Here is a 20,655-nt window from a genome sequence, read left to right as displayed (position 1 = left end):
TGAATTCACTTGGAGTTCACATATTTCTAAAAAAAAAAATGTTGGTATCCAATAAAACAAACTTTCCAATACTCCTACATTTTACTGTTTGTACTCTTTCTCTGATCCATGAACTAAGTTTTTCTTGTTTTCTATTACACTTTAGAAATGTATCGAGTCACTAAAACCCACATGATCTCACCCATGTACTTGCCTAGCATGGGTACAGCCCCTTTCTTTAAGGTAAATAGACACACACAACTTCATTAACATAGACATGTACACACATACAATACACACTCTCATGCCTCCCCCTGTCCTCCTCTCTGTGCAGGTGACTGTGTTTGAGCAGGAGCATTTTCAGGGCAAGTGTCAGGAGTTCACCTCTGAGTGCTGCAACATCCACAACTGCGGCCTGGACAACATCCGCTCCATCCGAGTGGAGAGTGGAGCGTGAGTCACCCAACCTGTACGCCTGCACATCTCTGTGGACATTTGACTGACCCTTTGTGTGTTTGTGTTTATTAAGTGTGTGTCTGTGAGATGGAGTTAGAGAGATACTGAGAGATGTAGTGTCCAGGCTCCCACTAACACGTGTATCACCTTTGAGGTCACTCCACCCCATATGCAAGATGCACTCAGCATTAGCAATGGTAGGGAGGTTGTCCTCTCTTTGCTACAGCTTCATTTCTTAGATGAAATACTTAGGAGGTAGGAGGTAACAGGGTCTTTTAACTAATCTGAGAGTTTCAATTTGTGGAGGCTATTCAAAGCGGGCATACATGCCTCCAAAGTGGTTAGCAGTTATCTTTGGTCAGCAGTGGATAATTGAAGGTCACATGAGTGATTTCATCCCTTTGATAAAATAATGTGGCAATTTGTTTTCTCTTACAGCATATGAGAGAAGACATATAAAACCTATGATGAAAAGCACACTCAATTTTCAGAAACTGTTCTGGAAAATGTCTCTTACATGCTATCATTACTTTAGATATCTTATTCTAAGGTACAGGTTTCACACTAGATTATTTTTACTTTTATCTTAAACATTTCTGAGAACTTGAGTTTTTCTTGACAACATTAAATGTTTGTGTTTAAATAAGTTAAAGTTTAAAGATACCCAATATTTTATTTACGCTTATGCAGCCTCTTGTTCAGTCATGCTTTGTTTTTTTCTGTTCTTGGTCAATGTCCTCTTGGTCTCTGTGACCATGATGTACCTACTGAAAACACAGAGCTATGGTGGGTAAGAGGAGGAGTTTCCTTTTAAGGCTTTACGCCAGAATGTTGTGCCGTGACTTCACTGGGGAGATTTTAACATCTCAAGCCAGGTCACACAAAGCAAGAGTAAATGTTGAGTAGGAATGAAAGAGGCACTACTCTGCCTATTCCAAGTCAATGTTCCATTACTTAAATGTAAAATAGTGATATAATGTTGTTTTAAAGCCAGTGCTCATTATCCGCATGAGGTGCACTGTAGTGATATTATACTGTATTAGTGAATGATTCTTTTGAAAGGCTTTTGGAGTAGTGGTCGACTGATATAGGTTTTAAAATGGCAGATGCAGATATTAAGAGGGCAGGGCGGCCGACGGCTGGTATATGAGGCCGATATTATGTTGTTGCTTATTTTTGCATTGATAAAATACAATGATTTAATAATAATAACAAATGAGACACAAAATTTATAAACTTGAAGAAACATAGATCTGCATTCCGTCTGCAGTACACTTCTGTTAGATTAAAAAACATATGTGTATGCAGACATATTTTGTCTAATCGGCCTTTTGAGTGCAGACTTCGGCCGATGCCGGTTATGTCAAAATGTCATTAATCGGTCAGCCGATTAATTGGTCTACCACTATTTTGGAGGCTGTGTTATACTTGAGAGTTGTGTTGTCTATTATCATGCCAACATTTTATTGCATGCCTTAAATCCACTCCACCTGTTCCACTGCAGTCCTGTTGGTTGAGGCCATAATCTTCTAAGCTAGTTCGCACACTGCCTTTAAACAGCAGAAAGAAGAAAAAGTTCAACCCCCTGTCATAAGACCTAGCTCCCTTTAAAGAGCTTTAATTTCCATCATCAGTGTACTGTTTCAACCCATCTAATGTCACCTGTCTGATCTATGTTCAGACTAACTTCAAACAGTGTTTACACTTTTTACTCACCCTCCTGAGTGTTTAAACCTATCCATTCATATTTTCAGTTGGGTGGGTTTCGAGCACCATGACTTCCAGGGCCAGCAGTTCATTCTGGAAAGGGGAGAGTACCCAAACTTTGAAGCCTACAGCGGCTCTCTGTCATACCACATTGAGCGGTTCATGTCCCTTCGCCCCATCTACTGTGCTGTGAGTACTTGCTGAGGAATGGAGGGCTGAAGGAGAGTGAAAGAGTGTAAAGGCAATTGGAAAATGATGGTGATAAAAAAAGGAGTGATCAGAGGAGTGAGCCACACAATGAGTGGCAAACACAACTCGAAACAAGAAATGTTATAACTCAGCTCTGAATGTCTGCTATCTTAGTCTGTCTGGAAGGCCTAACACTAACTTTAACACTAACTCTCTGTTGTACCCCTCACACAGTCTCACCAAAGCAGCCGCATGATGATCTTTGAGAGAGAGAACTTCATGGGCCGCAGCACTGAGCTGTGCGACGACTACCCCTCCCTGGAGGCCATGGGCTGGCACAAGCCCCAGGTGGGCTCTATGCATGTGCAGTGTGGAGCGTAAGTCACTTTTTCATCCCAACAAGTTCAAGGCTGAATTATAGTTTATTGTTAATCAGTTTTAGAGCACCACAAAGAGAAAAAAAGAAGCAGGGAATGGGGAAGGTAGGAGTAGAACAAAGAAGTGCCACATAAACAGGACAGTGTAAACTAACAGACATCGATTATAAGTTATATCAGTTTCAACATTTTAGGAGGCATATCATGTCCCAGGGCGGCACCTGGAGGTGGTGGGCTAGCACTGTCGCCTTGCAGCAAAAAGCTTCCTGGTTCCAATACAGGTTCACCTTGCTGTGTAGAGTTTGCATGTTCTTCCCGTGTATGCATGGGTTCTCTCAAAGATTAAAAACCAAATGTCTGCAGAATACATTCCATTCCCATCAGCCTCAGTGTTAAGAGTAAAAAGCTAGCACGCTAACATGCTAAACAAAAATGGTAACCTTCCATTAGCATATATCAGCATGTTAGCAAGTTGCACATTCTGTTTCTTTCGACCTAAGACCGGCAGATGTAATGACTTGAAAATGTACATTGATTTCAATGTACAGACCTGTACTTTGTGTTTAGAGGTAACACATCTGCTAGCATGGTATCCCACTGAACCAAAATACTGAACCAAAACATTAATGCTTGTGAACATTGTCATTGTGTGCTTTTTATTACATCATAATCAGTACAACACACCTCACCACTATTTTATAAATCTCAAAACCAAATTTATAACTACAATATTTCCCATATTTTGTTTTTCTTGAGTAATACAGTGAGCAAATCTGCCCCAGTGAGCCACTAGTTTGTAAAAAAAAAAAAAAATTACACTCTACAGTTTACCTTAACACTCACACACATCATGCAATAATAAAACCTCATCATGTAGTTTGTGCATAAAAGAGAACTATGAATTATTCCCTTTTTTAGTATTGGTAGAGAAGAATATCAGAAATCCAGTTAGTTAGTTAGTCAGGTTGTAATTGAACTTTTATGTAGAGCAACTCAAGAAAATACAACACGGCTTCACTAACTTTCCATCCTCATGTCTTTCTTTAGCTTTGTGTGCTATGAGTACCCGGGCTACAGAGGTCAGCAGTACATCATGGAGTGCGAAAGACACAGTGGAGACTATCAGCACTGGAGGAACTGGGGTTCCCACTGTCAGACTCCAAAGATCCAGTCTATCAGACGCATCAGGCACTGAGAAGAGACAGATATGGACTGGTAACTGTAATGGCTCAGGCTAATACCTGGACGCTGTGCTTTAGGTGCCTTAAAATGAGCCAGAACTCCAGGTTTGGTTCCGAGTTTCAGGTTTGGTTCCAAGTTTAAGGCTTCATTTGAAAGGACTGCAACTACAACCTAAACCGTCAGTGACCAAACAGCTACCTCTTTATCCCAGCTCATATTTCTGTTCAAACTCATTTTGTCTTAGTACAAGTGAAATAAAGTTCAGATTGAAACCCTGACAAATTCCTGTGTGTGTCCCTCAGCATAAAGAACCGCTACAATGTCATGATATTATTGGTTGCAATTCTGACATATTAGAATGCAAATTAGTACTTCAAGTGTTAGAGACATACTGTCACCACAGTGCATTAGCTGCAGTGCTGAAGTTCAGTTGTGATGTGCTGTCACAATGTGCAGGGTATTTCTTCTTGTAACTTTTTTGAGTCCAGGGCATACATTTACTGAAAATCTCTGGTTACCAGCAGGAACCAGCACAAACACAATACAATTATGCATTTAATTATCCGATATCATTTTGATCAGTAAGAACAACTACAACTGAAAGAATTTCAAATAACCTTTTAAAGTTCATGCATCAGTAATTAATTACCAGAAAGAAAATGCATATGCAAATTGCATTTCTGATGCTTTTGTTCTGTCACAGCTTTTACACTAAAGTTTTGAAATTTGTTTGAATTATTTCTACAATTATATAATCAAAAGACATACAATGTTTATTGTTTACTTTTATAAATGATGGTTATGTAAATGTACTTTGGAACTATAACTGCAAGGAATCAGAGTCCTGCTATTCTTGTAAAAGAGTTTGTCAGAGTTTCCATGGCGATAGGTGCTGATTTAATACAAAGGTGATGTTGAGATTCTCCACCCACTCGTCAGAAACAAAATGACAGATCCCAGCAGTAAACTTCAGCACAATCTTTTGTTTTATGTGTAATTAGAGAGAAGTTCAGTTTTACATCACCAAAAAAAGCGACTATATAGACATCAGTGCAACATCCAGTAGCTTTAGCATCAGTTCACTGAAAAGTTATTATATGCAAAAATGAAATGCACAAGAAAATTTGGACATTATTCCTTTTTTCCTACAACAGATTTAAATACAAATTTCTACAGTTTTTACTTCTACAGAATAAACTAATGTCTGAGTCCAGCACCTACAGAAGTGAACATTTAAACATCAGTCTTAACAGCAATGTGAAAGCACGACACCCTGGACCAAATAAACTCAAATAATAAAAAACAGAAAGAATTGTGAAGCAAAAGTTATTTCCAGAACAAAAATGTGAAACTTAAGTAACTGCTCAGTAAAATAAAAGACATGACAGCATATTGAAGTAAAAACAGTAAAACAGATGTATAGGTTCTGTACATTGTGTAACTAACCTTTTGTGCAGTGATGTCTGCTCTAATTCTCTTTCCAATCAATAAATCATTGAATAGCTGGTCTAAAGACCTGAAAACTTGTCATGACGATTTTGAGGCCTTAAATGGATACAAATTTTACGATACATGTATATAATGGGCATTATGGAAACCCTGATATGAGTGTCAAGATATGATCTGGTCTTGTTGTCATACGTCTGTTTTCTGTACCAGCTCTTGGCTAAAATCTGTAGTTAGATGTTTTCAAGCCTAACCAGCAGCAGGACTATGATTGACACATGTCTGTCTGTCCATCACTTTGGCCCAGAAAGCAATTAACTTTTATTTATTATTGAATACATTCATTACAATAACATTTTGTACACACATTCATGGTCCCTAGGCGATGAATCCTAATGACTTTGGTAATTGCCTGTTTTATCCTCCGTTTCCTTTTATGCTACCAGTTGGTTGACACTGGAAGTTGTATGTCAAATCATTACATTTGGTACAGACCAATGACTGTATATACAGTCTTTGGTACAGACATTCATCTTCACATTAGAATTATTTTTAATTACTATAGTGATCCCCTGACTTTCTAGCAACCTTTCTATTTCCTTTCTCATTACGTAAAAAGAAAATTATTCATCCAAAACTTTGGTTTATAACCAACTATCTGCAAAACTAACAACATTCCCATCAGCCTCAGATCTATTTAGCAAATTCCCATATTGTACAAAGTACCAAGTTTTTGCATGCTAACACATTACATTATGATGGCATACATAAAAGATCCCAACATAAGCTATTGCACAATGTTAATATGAGCATATTAGCATGCTAACCTCAACATGTTTACAATTTAACAGAATTCACATAATATTGAGGAGGCCAATGTTAACCAAATGCATACCTTACTGGCATTGGCCATGGTTGATCTCCCATACCTGTTTCATAATGAAGTAATTGAACTAAACATAGAGCATTTAAATAGATTCAGAGAGTATTCAACATTTCAACACAGGTGTGCTTGAATCAATGCAGTTCTTGTTTTGTCTGGGGTTTTTTTGTGTGTGTGCTTTTATGTTGTTTTGAAAAACTATCGCAGCAATCTTTACCAGTGCTTTCTTAAAAAAGAGGTCTTGTAATCTCAATCTACCTCGTCTGGTTAAATACAAATAGTAACAAAAGGTGCATGTTTAAGGTCGAAGGTAAACAAACACATAAGAACAAACTAAGCCTAGTCTGCTTCACACTGTCCACATCCAGCATGACCAGTCTCTATAAAAATAACTCCATTGAAACACATTTTAACCTGAGTACTTGGAAAATCAATTTCTAATTTATTTTTCTGTCTTTTTGAGTTCTTTCATTTAAGATAAGTTGTCCTTTCTAGAAATTGATTTCAAAATGGTTTTTTTTCTTGACAAAGCACAAAAGCATTTGCAAAATATAATTATTAGAAATTCAGTGTATGAGCCACAAACTTTGCAGCAAAAGAAAAACAAACTATTTTTGTTGTAATCCAAGTTATGGTCTTGTTTTATCCTGTTTGCGCTATTAAGATGGCCGTACCTATTGTTAAATAGCAATATACTGTGGATCACTGTTATGATTATTGTGGAACAGGTTAAAAAAAGCTTGGTTTAGTGAAATATGTAAGTAATGTATTTATGTGTCTATAAATATCTGTGAAAGTATGAATGGAGTCAATGAATGAACAAAAAAGCATCCAATATGTCTCTAACTCTTCCTCTTCTGTATATCTGTCACCTGTTAACCATCTTCCCTCATTTCGCCTCCATTACCCTCCCTCACGCTCCTCCCCCTCTCCCTCCCTTACATTGGCAGCCTCCCCTCTGGGGCGTTGACCCCCAGCCACTCTCCTCCTGGCTCCGGGTGAGTCAGCATCCAGGACTCCCGCCTCTTGGCCTCCACCCTCCTGCTCCTCTACTTCTCTTTCTTCTGCCAGATGTCCCCGATCCTCTTCGTCATCCTCCTCACTCTTCTCAGAGTCTGACTCGTCTGAGTTGTCCTCTTCCAGGTAGCGGTAGCCTTTGACCTGCATACAAAAATTATGTTAGACTGTTCCCTCAGGAGAGAAAGAGTGACAAAATGTTGTGCTCTAATATTTTAGTCAACAGTTAACAGGATAAAAACTCTGTAATTACACTTTATTCAGCCCTGCTCAGCAGAGTGCAGGACAACCACTTTTTGCAGGACTTCAAATATCACTATACCAGAAATGATTACTCCAGAAAACTCACTTTTGATGTAGAACTGAAGAAATAAAGTTTTAAAAAAGACTTTAAGTCATATATAATTTTTTTTTGCATATCCCAAGCTTTTCCTTCCTGTCTCTTCTGACGCCTTGCCTGATCACTCTTTAGACCAACCAACAAAAGCACTTTCTCCCACACTTCTGGCTTCCTGGTACATGTCTGCTGCTTCTGGAGACACCTGGGACAACCAAGCCCAAAACATCTCCTCCTTCAGCCTCACTGCCTCCTTCATTGCTTGTTTCCATTTCTTGGTTCTCAGGTTGCCGCCATGACAGGCACAAACTATTTTCTGACCATAAATCAGAGCAGCCTCAAAAATGTGGGCCACTCTAAATCTCCTGGATTTATGACTAATTTATTCACAGCTTACCCTCAATACACTTTTGGGTTTACCGGGTCTTTTCTAGAAGTCTTACCCACCTTCTGATCCAACTAATCACCGCACAACTGAGGCAGACTTTTCAGAGGGTCCTAGATATCGGATAATAGGATCAAAGGACACCCATTCATCATAGACATATCTATGAATCACGCTATGCTCAAAATCTGCCTATTCCTCTAGGTGTTGGGCTTAAGGGGCAGCAGCTCCATGTAGTTTACTTCAGGTGTTGGCTCCCCATGGCTTACAGACACTCTCCAGCAGGCTCCCCTCAGAGGCCTGCTACGTCAGTTTTATATAGAACCAAGCATAAGAATAATGAAACAACACAGGAAGCTCCCCTATTTTTACTGTGAGCTGCACAGTTCTCGGTCAAAATACACGGTGAAAATGAATTGTGATGAGTTCTATTGATCTATCACAGCAATATTAACATCTCTTCCTGTAGCAAAAGTCACAAGCATGCAGAGTAAAAGCCCGATCTGGAATTCTGACTCACCTCGTTTGTACACAATGCTTTTATTTTGAAGTGTTTCCCGGGTCGTTGTTATTGTTATTTATTTATTTTTTTAACTTTATTTGGCTCTGAAAGTACCGTCACTCAGTCAGTCAGTCAGTCAGTCACATACAGACCCATGTGTAGGGCTGACCCGGGCGGTGAATTAGCTTGAGGACGCACTGCAGTGGAAAACTTAATGTCGACTATAAAGGCCACACAAAATATATAAACACAGTCCAGGACTAATAAACACCCTCTGAAGTTACACTATGGGAATGAAAATACTTGTTTCTGATTGGATGGAAGGTAGCCAGTAACAGTGCATAACACGATAACTTAATTTGTGCTACCAGACCAAACCACAGGTTCAAAATTACATCAAAGACATTTTTAAAAAATGGATGATTAACAGCAGCTTCTCTTTTTGTCTCTGTTAATTGGCCATGACAGAAGCAAATATTAAAATGAGGTGTACTGATGAAAAAAATATTGTACCTTTATTTGGCTTTATCCTCTCTGTCAGTACATTTTATAAACATGATTGCTACTTCATATTGTTTTAACACACATTGTCATACTGAAGGAGATTTTAAAGACATGTTGAAGACATAAAATACACTCGATTTGGAATAATGATTTGTGTCTAATCTTATAAAATAGTTCAAGTTTGTAAACATGGTTTTGAACTAAAGAGTTATGTTCAACACACTATATGTTAATGTGTTTATGTGACCCTGATTTGCTTTCATGCTAGTTATGATGTCACAAAATCCTCCTTAAAAATACAGGTCTTAAACTGAGAAACAAGGTCAGCTCACAGACACTTTCCCCCCTTCAGGCGATCAAGTGGCATCAGCCTTGTATTCTCAAACTCTTTCAAATCTCTCAACATTTTTCTGAACAGTGAAGGTCAAACTTTTAAATGATGTAACAATAAGCAAGAAGCACTTTTTCAGTGTGGGGAGACTTTAATGGCTGGGCTTTGATTGCATGAAAGCTTTTTAACTTCATACCCACATGGCAGAACCACTAGAGGTTAACAAAATACCCCAATTTGTATTTCAAAGAAATTATGTCATCAAATTCAGCTGCCTTATCATCTCAGCTGCTCATCCAGTGTTTAAAGCTAGGGCAAGCAATTTATTTCATGCTTTTTTTTTTTTTTTTCAGCCAACAAAAATTCTAATTCTTTTGTATGGGCCAAAACAAATAAATAGATTTATGACAAATACTGGAAGAGCTAACAAGCCAGGTATAGTGAAGCACAGACACCTTCTTATTAAAAAAAAATCACTCACCGAAGAGCTGGAACCCAGACTTGTATGTACAATAAGCCATTTTGATTTTTACATTTGATTGTACAAGTCAATCAGCATGCGCTGGTCACTTAAAGCCCCTGTAAACCCAAATCCACCAAATCCTTCTCACTGTGTAATTTAGGGTCTTATGTATATACTAGTAAGCATCTTAAAGTTTTAGAAATTAGTTTTAATCAAAACTCGAGGTATTGCCATTCTTTCTTTGTTAACTTCCCTGACGCTGCAGGGTTAAATTGGGTTGGTTATGTATGATATTTATCACATCATAAATTTACTTGAACCAATCAACCGCAGTTGTCCCGCCCTCATAGGTGCAATAACACTTCTCGGCTCGCGATCAATCTTCCTCTCTGAGTCTGAGCTAACTCCTGTCCACATACCCTGAACGTCTCTGCACATACCTGTTGCAATTACCTACCAAACGATCGCCTTTTTCCCCATCGTGCCTGTGTGTGCTGTCCCCGGTGCACATCCACCATTTGAGATGACAACGTGTAATTCTTTCATTTTGTAAATGCGGCGGACTTGGAGAAGCAGCAGTATTTCCGCTAAATACATTTAGTGAATGTTGCAGCCGCTGCTTCAGAAGTTGTAATTAAACGACTCTTGGGAGATTTCCGCTTCAAATCAACGATCGTCCATCATCTCCTCATTGAGGAAGAGCACTGAAACAGTGAACGCGCAAAGTCTAACCAGAAGTCAACCAAATAAACAACAGCGGAACAAGTTTACTTCTGACGGCAAAAGAGGGTCCGCTCCGCATCGCTGACATCGCCATACATATGCAGTTCTATTGTGCAATGTTAATCCACGTGCCTATATCAGCTGTGCGCTCAATATCAATATCAGCTCCCTGGCGATCTCCCTCCAGCAAGCTGCAAAATATCATACTGAAATGAGGAGATATTTTCTATCTAACTCCGTACGTCCCTACTGTTAATACATTGATTGTTGCAGTTTATAAAGCTTATAAAAGGTGATGTCATTTGGTAACGATCAACCTAAATATGCATTATTGTAAGCCTTTATAAAATTTAAATGGGTGAGTTATAATGATGGCATCATCCATCGCTATGTTTCACTTTGGAAACATATGGCGCATCGGTAGACATCACACAACCCTGTTACCTTGTGCCGAGGCCGAGGGATGCGAGGCAGTCTGTAAGGATCTTTCCTGGCAAGCCGACGCTCCATCTCCCAATAACAGTAACAGGCCAGCAATAAAGTAGCCAACAGGATGGAGAGTTTGGCCTGAGGAAAGGGACAAAAATGGGTGAAGCAAGGTAAAACAGGAAAAGCTGTGACATGACCTTAAGACATAAAAACACATTTAACATTCTTCAAACACACGCACTCTTACCCTCATTGGCAGGTGGGACCAGAGGTAGACTATGAAGATGGCGATGGCCTGCCACCAGTGATAGATGGTGTAGACGAAGTCCAGACGTTCTTTTTCCTCAGCGTACAGCATACCAAGCAGAGCTGGCACACACAAACACACACACACACACACACACACACACACACACACACACACACACACACACACACAGGACTTAATGACTACACATGTCCTGTGTTGATAAAGTTATGATTCAGTAGTCAGTATAGACATCTCTACAACGGCTGATACTCACTGCTTACGCCAGTCTTGTTCAAGGCGGTGCCGAGTCCCCACAGCACAGAGATCACCAGCAGAGGACCCTCCAACTTTGGTTGGTCCTTGTGTGGAGAAAACGCCATAAGAGCCACCAGTAGCACCCCATGCACAGCAGCACCGCCCATTAGGCACAGCCAGCGCGGTAGGCGGAGGAGGCAAAGGGAGAGGGAGGAAAATATAGAACAGGAGAGGCCGTAGACGAGTATAAGGAGCCATAATTTTTTAAGGCCCAATACACACACCCCATAGGACTGTGGAGAGAAGAGAAGACATGACATGAAAAAGAAAACATTTTCTGTCCTTATTACTATAATCTATTATCTATTAAATCTATCTGTTTTATTCCTTTGCAATTTATACGACCAAAATCTCTAATAAAATTAAGCAATGCAAGTAATAGCTACTTGACTGTTGAGCAAACTTTAATGATAGTGCAGTACCAAGGAGAATCCTGTGATGGCAAACAGCATTTCAAATCCGCTGTAGATGAAGAAGGGGCAGAGGAGTCGCAGCCGGTAGTCTCTCAGGTGTTTAAAAGGCAGCTGGAAGATGTTTCCCCAGCCGATACTGCGGAGGTCGATCTCTTCTGTCGGCCGGTATGCAGCACCACACAGCAAAAGGAACTGTGGGTAGGTGTAAAAAGCAGTCAATTTATTTTGAATTATTTTGAACGATTCTTATGTCTGTGAGTGCTTTTATCAGAACAATCAGGTTCTTCTTTTCAGCCCATTGTGGGAAAAAATAACCACCTGCAAACAGAGCACTGAAACTGCTTAAATGACCACATAGGCCAATCTACAAACATCATTTTCTGCACATTTAAAACAATCTTCTTCTCAAGCCAGCCTTCTAAATTGCTCTCAGTTGTACGAAGATGTGTTGGTCTGTGCTTTTCTTTGTGTGACACCTTACAAAGAAAATGGCTCTGACTCTATCCATCTATCATTCCTTAGTCCTAACAGAATTGGGTTTATCAAACATAGTATATCTTACCTGGCTTAGAGCTGCTGTAATGAATATTTTTACGTAAATAATTGATCACATAAATGTGTTTAATATGAAAGAGGTTACTTGTAATGATGGACTTAGATGAATACCGCTCTGATGGTGTTTAAATCACACTGAGGATTATTACCTTTGTAAAGGTGACAATTTTTGTGACCAGCTGCCCCTAATGGAGTGTAAATCCCTCGACACCTTCTTCTTTCGTACCACCATTTTCTAAAATTATTTTAAAAAATAACGTGAGGTTTTGAGATTTAATATTTTTGAAACACATTGTTCTGCTTTCAACACGGTAAGAAAAAAGTGTTCTCAGTTGTACAGAACCTATAGTTTAATTAATTATGTTTTTGTAACATAAAAGGTAAAACGCCCAATTTAAGCGTATTCCCAAAGATCAAACAATACATACAATTCCTTTCACGATAAATCCAGAAACTACTGTACTTAATTGCAAACTCAGACTTTGGTTTCCAATCTTGTTTTTAATGTAACTTCTTTCCAATGACTGTATGTAAAGATGGACGACACATCTACAAGTACTCTCACTGTACAAAATTGAAGGCTGCCATCTTGCGGTGACATCATTTGGAGCAGGAGCTGCGCAGTAGAGATGTGGAGGTGGAGCCACGGTAGCTAATTTTGCTAACCAAAACACACACACACTTAACTTAACGAGAAAAAAACAAAAACGCCAAAGTTCCCGCACGCCGGCGTATTTAACAGCAGCCTGAAGCAGACATTCACACATATGGAAACTTCAGTGACTATAGTGATTGGTTTAGTTACATTTCCTCTCGCCCATCCTCCTCTACTCTGCTAACCTGGAACAGATTTCTGTCAACAGAGCTGTCAATCATCCTTATATAGAATCAAATAACTCATTAAAACTAAACTTGTTGGAAAAATTAACACTTTGACATAAATCAGCATGATAAGAACTATAATGACAGAAACCATGTTTGAGAAAAATGTATTTGCAGTGTATTTTGATTTTATAATTTGACTCATGTCCCATCTAATAACAGGGAGAAGACAGGCTTTATGACCTATACTGCAGCCAGTCAGAGGGGGGAGATAGAGAGGTTTTGGGAGCTGTTATGTCGTCCATCTCTTTATACAGTCTATGCTCCTTTCCAGCATTTAAATGTTTTTTCTCCACCATAATATATACTCTATACTTAATTCTATTCTTTAAACAAGAAAATAAATAAATTAAGGGTTTTTATATTGAGCAAATTCCAGTTTAAGATGAGTTTTAGTTTCTTTACAGTTAAGATTTTATACATTCTAATGTTCCTCCACAGATTAGTTGTTGGTTTGGTTTGGTATTAAATTCCAGTTCATATTAAATTAACATTGTTTCATAGCTTTTATTTTCTTTTTATTTCCCAGGAACTTCTCTCACAACTAACTGAAGTAAAACAGATGATTGCAAATTAACAAAGAATATCAATGACAATCAATGAAGTCAAAAGGGTGTGTGTGTGTGTGTGTGTGTGTGTGTGATCTTACGATGATCATCGCGAGGAATGCGAAACCCATGAGCACACTCTCCACCTGGATGAGCAGCATAGAGCGAGGCAGGTTTTTCAGCACGGTTGTGTTGAAGCCGGGGATCACTCCACTGATATTTGCTCCTGGTAGAGGAAGGGGAACATTCAGACATGAGGAAGGGTGTTATGGCAACCAACTAGTTTCAGTCCTGTTTGTTTAACACATGAGACAGTCCCTTTGTATGAGTAGCTGAATAGTACATTGAAAAAAAGCTGAATAGATAACTAACATGGCAGCCATTTCACTGAAAATAGAATATGGGATCATGGTTTTGTATTTTGAAGAGGCTGTGGTCATGTGGTGGTGGTGTCTACAGTTTCTTTTCCTCCTATTGACAGTGAAATAAAAAGGAAGCATTGCCAGAAAAAAATGTTTTAGCTTTAGCAGAAGTGTTGCACTTCACTTGTCTCACAGTAGCACCTTCCTGCCCACTAAAGAAGGAATACGCTAGCCAACATGTTGTTCTACTTAATGCAAAGCTATAAATCTGTTGTTCAAACCTGATTTAGGGATATAAAACACTGATTTCACACAAAAAAATTTAAACAATCAAACAATCAAGCATTTCAAGCTGCATTCGCTGCTTTTTGGCCTGAAAAAGCTGAAGACACAAACAGACTTATTATCACCTTCTGTAGTTGATTTGTGTAAGCAACAAGTTTCCCATTCATACATCCATCAGAAATGAAAACTTTCGAAGCATTCATTTGAGTTCCAACATTCCTTCTGGATAATATGGACATTATCCTTATACATACTTATGTCTGTTAACATTCATCAGTTGAAATGAAGTAAGACGTGATTTTACCGCAGTAATTAACATTGCAGAGAACGTGGTCGCTCTCATGCAGGTAATCGTTGAGGACAAAGATCATGGGGAACTCCGCAAAGACAAAACTCAGCTGATGAAGAAGAAAGAGAAGACAGGGAATAATGCTCATTTGTTTTTGCAGAGTACAAACCTTTTTTTGTTGCTAAACATTGCACATAACATGGCATTTATTTATATATTAGTGGACAAAAGAAGGCTGAAAACTCACATGAAAGATCATGTTGAAGATTGACTGGAAGACGATAATGTAGCTGTGGCACACCCCCTTAGGAAGCTTCTTCTGCTCCTGCACGTGCTCATCCTGGTAGTTGACATATTCATAGTACTGCTGCGCCATCCTGTTTGTATTAGAGCATGTGTGTGGCGTAAGAAGATAGGAAAATGGTAAATGGACTGTACCTATTTAGAGCCTCTCTAGTCTTTCGACCACTCAAGGCCCTTTACACTACATGTCAGCATTAACCCTTTCACACACATTCATACTCTAATCATTTGTGATGCAAGTCTACTTATCCTTCACAAACATTCATACACCATAGGATATGCCTTTGGGAGCAATTTCAGGTTGGGTATTGTACCCGAGGATACATGTACAAGTAGAGAGGAGGAGCCAGGGATTAAACCACCATCCTATCAAATTAAGGATGACCCGCACTAACTCTGAGCCCCAGCAATCACAGACTATTTTAACATCAATTTACGTAAAAACCTATTTGTTATGTTGTTTTCATTCATTATTTAAAAGTAATATTCTTGAGACACCAAAAAGGTATTCCTGTTTTACACCTCTCTGTGAACAGATGTAAAAAAAATAAAAAAATAAACAGGGCACCGGCTTGCTCATTGTGCCCTTGTACATGCAGAGCACACAGGGAAAGAAATGTTGTGATAACCGGTTTGCAATAAGATAGACATTGTGCATATTTTGCATGACAAACAGCAGCACAACAAGCAGACGTCAGAGAGAGCTTGTTGTTGGGGCTCTATAAGGAATACACTAAAGATTTTTGAATTACATACACTTAGGATAAGGTAACAGCAAGTATGTACTCTTCTTCTGGTGACATCAGAACAGTTGCAAGTGATGTAATAACGTCAACAACTCCATTTAACTGCATATGAGCAAATGTACCAATATCTAACTGAGGAGTAGGAGGGCTGTTTAACAAGCAGAGTGTAAAGCACTTACAAACCGAATATCACACCGGACCAGGTTTTTGTTGTTCAATGGCTCAATGCATTCTGTAGCCTGGAAATTGAAATTTCCCAACGATGGCCTGACCATACATTGTTCTGAGAGCAACTTGCCCATGGGCGGCAAAAATGCAACATGAGAACTGAGTGTGAAAATGACAACTGCGAAAGGAAACTGACAATGAAAGGTGCTGTGCGCCATTTTAAGCTGTATGTAAGAAAGACCTAAAACATAAATAAACCCATTCGAATTTTATTTAAAATCACTAAAAGTCAACTGGTTTCTGCAAATTAACTATAATAAATCATTTGTTTGAAAATGTCCTCGATGATTTTGTAAGGGCCTTTAGAAATGGTCCTGCTTTAATACCAGATTAAAGTGTCTAAATTTAGTTTTAAGTATGCATCATATAACGAAGAAAACGACTTTGGTGTTTTTCTTTGAACTAAAATCTCATCATATACATACAGTACTGTGCAAAAGTTTTAGGCAGGTGTGAATGCTATAAACTAAGAATGCTTTCAAAAATATAAATAATAATTGTTTATTTTTATCAATTTACAAAATGATAAGTGAGCAAACTAAAGAAAAATCTAAACCAGCATCAATTCTTATAGGTACACTTGCACAAAATCAGGGATTTTGTAGGATTATAGTCAGGTGTATGATCAACCAATTATACCAAACAGGTGCTAATCATCATCAATTTCATATGTAGGTTGAAACACAGTCATTAACTGAAACAGAAATGGCTGTGTAGGATGTTTAAAACTGGGTGAGGTTGTGGAAGACATGTCATGTCACAGGTCATACACCATGGCAAGACTGAGCACAGCAACGTTGTCATTAATGTCATTAAGAACTATCTTCAGTGTAAAGAACAAGAAGTCCTGGAAGTGATGGTATGGCCCCCACAGAGCCCTGATCTCAACATCATCAAGTCTGTCTGGGATTACATGAAGAGACAGAACTGTTCAATAATTGTTCAGCCTGCAGTAGAAATACACACTGCACTCTTCACAGCCACACCTTCATCTTTACTATGCCAACACAGATAAAATATTGAACCAAGGAAGCTGGGTAAGATTTTCTTATTTGACCACAACATGCTTTTCAGCCATGCACTTGTCAGTAACAGTCAACTTTTTGCGGCTATTTCTTCATATTTTGACAAAAGCTTTTAAAAGTTAAAAGTATTTCCAAATGTGACTATGTCATGACTTTAATCATTTATTGCAGCTCTAACCTAACACCAAACAAATTCAACAGAAACAGAAAAATATGTAGCAGAGTGTCTCTGCATATTTTGTAATACGATAAAAAAAAATATATAACAAACCCTTGTTTGTATGTATGTTGCTGTCTTTCAGGCTTTTGGGCAGATGCATGTTGGTGACTTTTATGCTCAAAACAGACCGGCTGTAGTGCTGCAGCAGCCCAAGCAGCCCCAGCCACAATCTGCTAATGCAGTTGTGCAGGGTCTGAGAGATGCCCTGCACTCTGCAATAAATGAGATTAAGTCCCTCAAAGAGGAAAATAAATCTCTGAAGGGGGAGACTGGTCTGTCAAAGCATGAACAGGGGGAGGTGAACCATCTCCAGCAGCAGGTCAAAGAAAAAGATGACCTCCTCAAAAGGCAGGTTGAAAAGAGGCTGGGGCGAACCAAAGCCCATGTGGACAAGGAGCTGAAGAGGAGTGAGGAACAGTGGAGGTGCAGGTATGATGCTTTGGCAGGTGTGCTGGTGTGACCAAAAAGACGGAATCTGATTAAATATGTTTGATTTAGTTTTAAGTTTTTGCATAATAAATAAGCTGATTTTGTCATTTAAGGCTGCATTTCTTGGTAACAAATGTATCTTAAAGGTATATCTGAAACCTCTGTTGGTGTTATTTCACTGAAACTATGCTGTTAGACCTTCAGTTCGCTCTGTGTGTTGTGACTTTACAAAACTTCAGTCTTAATGAAACATCTTCATCCACCCACCATTCCACATCCTGTTTCTTACCTTGTGATATAATTTCCCAAGGAGGCCCAGAATGGTACAATGGCCACGCCGATAGCTACGGCTGATGGAACCAAGGTATAATAACGCTCCCAATAATTGGTTGAGACGAAGAGTGCATAGATTCCCGAAGCCAGGAACATCATCCACTTTGTACCTAGAAACCTGCCAGAGAAATAAATATGGGTAAATATAGGCTGCGCGAGGACATTCAGATACAAAGAAAGGTTAGTATTTGTGTTGATTTGTGTGTTTACCTAATAAGTATGGGGGTGTAGAGCAGGCCTATGATCGGCGTGACGTTGATGCCCATCAGCATCTTACGGTCGATGTCCTCCAGGCCAAGGTTGCTGTACTTCACTTCCCGGTAAGTCATGTCATAATGGAGGATCAGCTGCATCTGCAGGAGACCTGTAGCACGCATACACACCATTTACAAATTAAAAGGAAAAAAAGAACAAAAGAATCACAGTATTTGCAACTGTGTCAATCTGTGTTATTCTTTGATCGTTTCAAAGACTTTTCTCTAATCAAACTCACCCATGTACACACTGTACACGATCATGGCTCCAAAACTGGCTGCAACAACGTTTTTAATGACTCCCAGCCTCTTCCTCCTGTAATATTTCCTCTCCTCCTCCTCTTCATTGTACTCTGCCTGTGGGGCCAGAAACTCCTCCAGGTGAGGAAAGAAAGGGGGTAAAAAGGAAGGTAACTCATTGATAAGGGCAAAGGAGGTGTCTTATATCACAGAATAGCAGGCAGCTCACCTGGTCCTGCATGTCAGCTGCCTGTCCCACATTCAGCAGTTCATTCAGACCACCAAGCTGATCTGCGTCTTTGACCAATATTTCCCCTTCGTCTGCCTCCATCTAGTGAACAAAAGGAGCAGAGCACTGGATTATTTGAGCTTAAACTATCATCCAAACCAACTAATCCCTAAGGACCCTGTAAGGGGAAGGGTTTTCAAATATGTTACTGTACTAAAGAGACTACATTTAGGTGCGTTTTCAAGATTTGACAGAAAACAAAAAATCTTTATATTTTTAATTTCATTTTATTTCAAATCTGAATAGAATAGAATAGAATTACCTTTATGGATCCCACAACAGGGACATTTTCAGTGTAACACCGCAGCAAAAGAGAAGAAGCACACAATAAATATTAGACACTAGAAAATACAATACAGTGCACAAAATGTTGTTTTTTAAGCTGTAAGTACTGTACTGTACTTTTACAATCTTAATCTTAAAATCTTAAGGTAAACTGATCATTCCTCCCTGTGGACACCGACATGCATAGATACTCTCACATGTCACTTATGATCCCCAACTATCTGTTCTTGTTTTTAATGGTTTTATTCTCTAAGTAATTGCACATGTAAATTTAACTACTTTCTGTTTTAGAATGTATTTATAGATGGAGTATATTGTTGGGCAAACAAAAATATAAAATCTGAAACTGTGTTGCACTTTGTGTTATTTTTGTGACATCAAAATAAAATATAAATGTAATTGATGTTTAGTTTTATTTTTCTTCCTCTGGTTTTAAACAGGCATGCATCCTCCTTTTTTTCATTGCAGATCCCTCCCTCTGTCTCAGTCCAATACATTTTATTGACTTTTGAGATCATTTTTACATGTATTGGCCTTTTGTCCTCTTTTTTAATGTCTGTAAAGTTGTGTTATCATATGGTTTCCAATTAAGTAGTGGAGGGAATAATACATGTAATTATTACAATTATCAATTTTCACTCGACAACCATAACCTACATATTATGAAAAAAGGAAATGACCCTCAACGTGTTCTCCACAAGTTAGCAATAACTACAACACTGTTCTCGTGTCTTGAGCCTCTGTACACTTGAATTTACACTTAAATGTCAAGCAAATACATGTTTTTCCTCACAGGGGTGGCGAACATTTTCTAGTTAGAGGTTGTTTCCCCACTTTTATGCTTAATCCCTAGGCCTTTGAGACTGTATAATATTGTATTTTGAACCCATAATATTTCTATAAGAATATGCTTTATTGTTCGCAGGGTGAAAGTGCGTCTGAGGAACTGCAATTTCTTACATTATTGAATAATCTATCATATCGTTCGCAGTACCTTTACGGACTTCTGCTTTTTGAGTCGTATTTTCTAGTGTCCTAAATGCATTTGTTTTAGCCACGTTTCAGGTTTATCCACGAACTACTTAGACATACCAAATATAAGTCTATCATACTGACAGACACACTCACCTACTTAAAAAGTGCCCTACGTGTCTTCTTACTAACCACGATTTAGAAACAAAATCACTTACCATGTTTCTCGCGCGGGGCTCAACGCGGACAACAGATTGAAAAGTTTGTTCACCTGAGGGACAGAAACACTCAGCCTACCTCTGTCCCAACGGCAAGTCGAATCTCCTCAACTTAAACTTCCCCTTTCCGACGTACAACGTGCAGGTATAAATAAAAGTTTCGCGAAGGAAACGAAAGTCAGTTGTTTTCACTTCCTCTCTCCAATCTGCTTCACTCTGTCTTAAAGGTACAGACACATTTAACAGTCCTAGTGACAGTCATTGTTAATAACAAAAAGTGCCCGTGGTACAGATAATATGATAA

General features: G+C 38.8%; 2 protein-coding genes across 5 annotated transcripts in view; one reads left to right on the top strand and one right to left on the bottom strand.

Moving 5' to 3' along the window:
- The window catches only part of cryba1l2 (crystallin, beta A1, like 2), a 35,118-nt gene extending 31,075 nt beyond the window's left edge, over positions 1-4,043 (top strand). Inside the window, exons 2-6 of the mRNA XM_069676804.1 lie at positions 146-222; positions 314-432; positions 2,190-2,331; positions 2,566-2,708; positions 3,756-4,043. Coding sequence (XP_069532905.1) covers positions 148-222; positions 314-432; positions 2,190-2,331; positions 2,566-2,708; positions 3,756-3,903 — 627 coding nt within the window. The 5' untranslated portion in view covers positions 146-147 and the 3' untranslated portion in view covers positions 3,904-4,043. The remainder of the gene's footprint in view (positions 1-145; positions 223-313; positions 433-2,189; positions 2,332-2,565; positions 2,709-3,755) is intronic.
- A 486-nt stretch (positions 4,044-4,529) lies between these two features.
- unc93b1 (unc-93 homolog B1, TLR signaling regulator) lies at positions 4,530-20,497 on the bottom strand. Of its 4 annotated transcripts, none has more exons than XM_069677060.1 (13): positions 20,352-20,497; positions 18,817-18,918; positions 18,587-18,722; positions 18,304-18,457; positions 18,050-18,211; positions 15,057-15,186; positions 14,825-14,918; positions 13,975-14,099; positions 11,898-12,080; positions 11,435-11,708; positions 11,158-11,279; positions 10,926-11,048; positions 4,530-7,380 (listed from the first exon to the last, which is right to left on the bottom strand). In XM_069677060.1, exons 1-13 carry the CDS (start codon positions 20,352-20,354, stop codon positions 7,123-7,125), a joined length of 1,866 nt encoding a protein of 621 aa, XP_069533161.1. In that variant the 5' UTR covers positions 20,355-20,497; the 3' UTR covers positions 4,530-7,122. The 4 variants fall into 4 exon arrangements, with proteins under 4 accessions (XP_069533161.1, XP_069533162.1, XP_069533164.1 ...); XM_069677061.1 differs by having other exon boundaries at positions 18,587-18,719; XM_069677063.1 differs by having other exon boundaries at positions 18,587-18,704.
- Between the last annotated feature and the right edge of the window lie 158 nt (positions 20,498-20,655).

The sequence above is a fragment of the Semicossyphus pulcher genome, unplaced genomic scaffold (genome assembly GCF_022749685.1).
Source record: "Semicossyphus pulcher isolate SPU_LCO1_2020_fin unplaced genomic scaffold, fSemPul1.0.p SCAF_27, whole genome shotgun sequence".
Classification (NCBI taxonomy): Eukaryota; Metazoa; Chordata; class Actinopteri; order Labriformes; family Labridae; genus Semicossyphus; species Semicossyphus pulcher.
This window is presented reverse-complemented; position numbering and strand designations above follow the sequence as displayed.

Bases quoted from the DNA above. Each gene is read 5' to 3' on its own strand.
- unc93b1 (XM_069677060.1), bottom strand. The intron at 14,100-14,824 runs GTAAAATCACGT...TTCCTCTACCAG, and splicing joins CTGCAATGTTAATTACTGCG to GAGCAAATATCAGTGGAGTG. The intron at 11,049-11,157 runs GTAAGAGTGCGT...CCCTTTCCTCAG, and splicing joins GGTCCCACCTGCCAATGAGG to GCCAAACTCTCCATCCTGTT.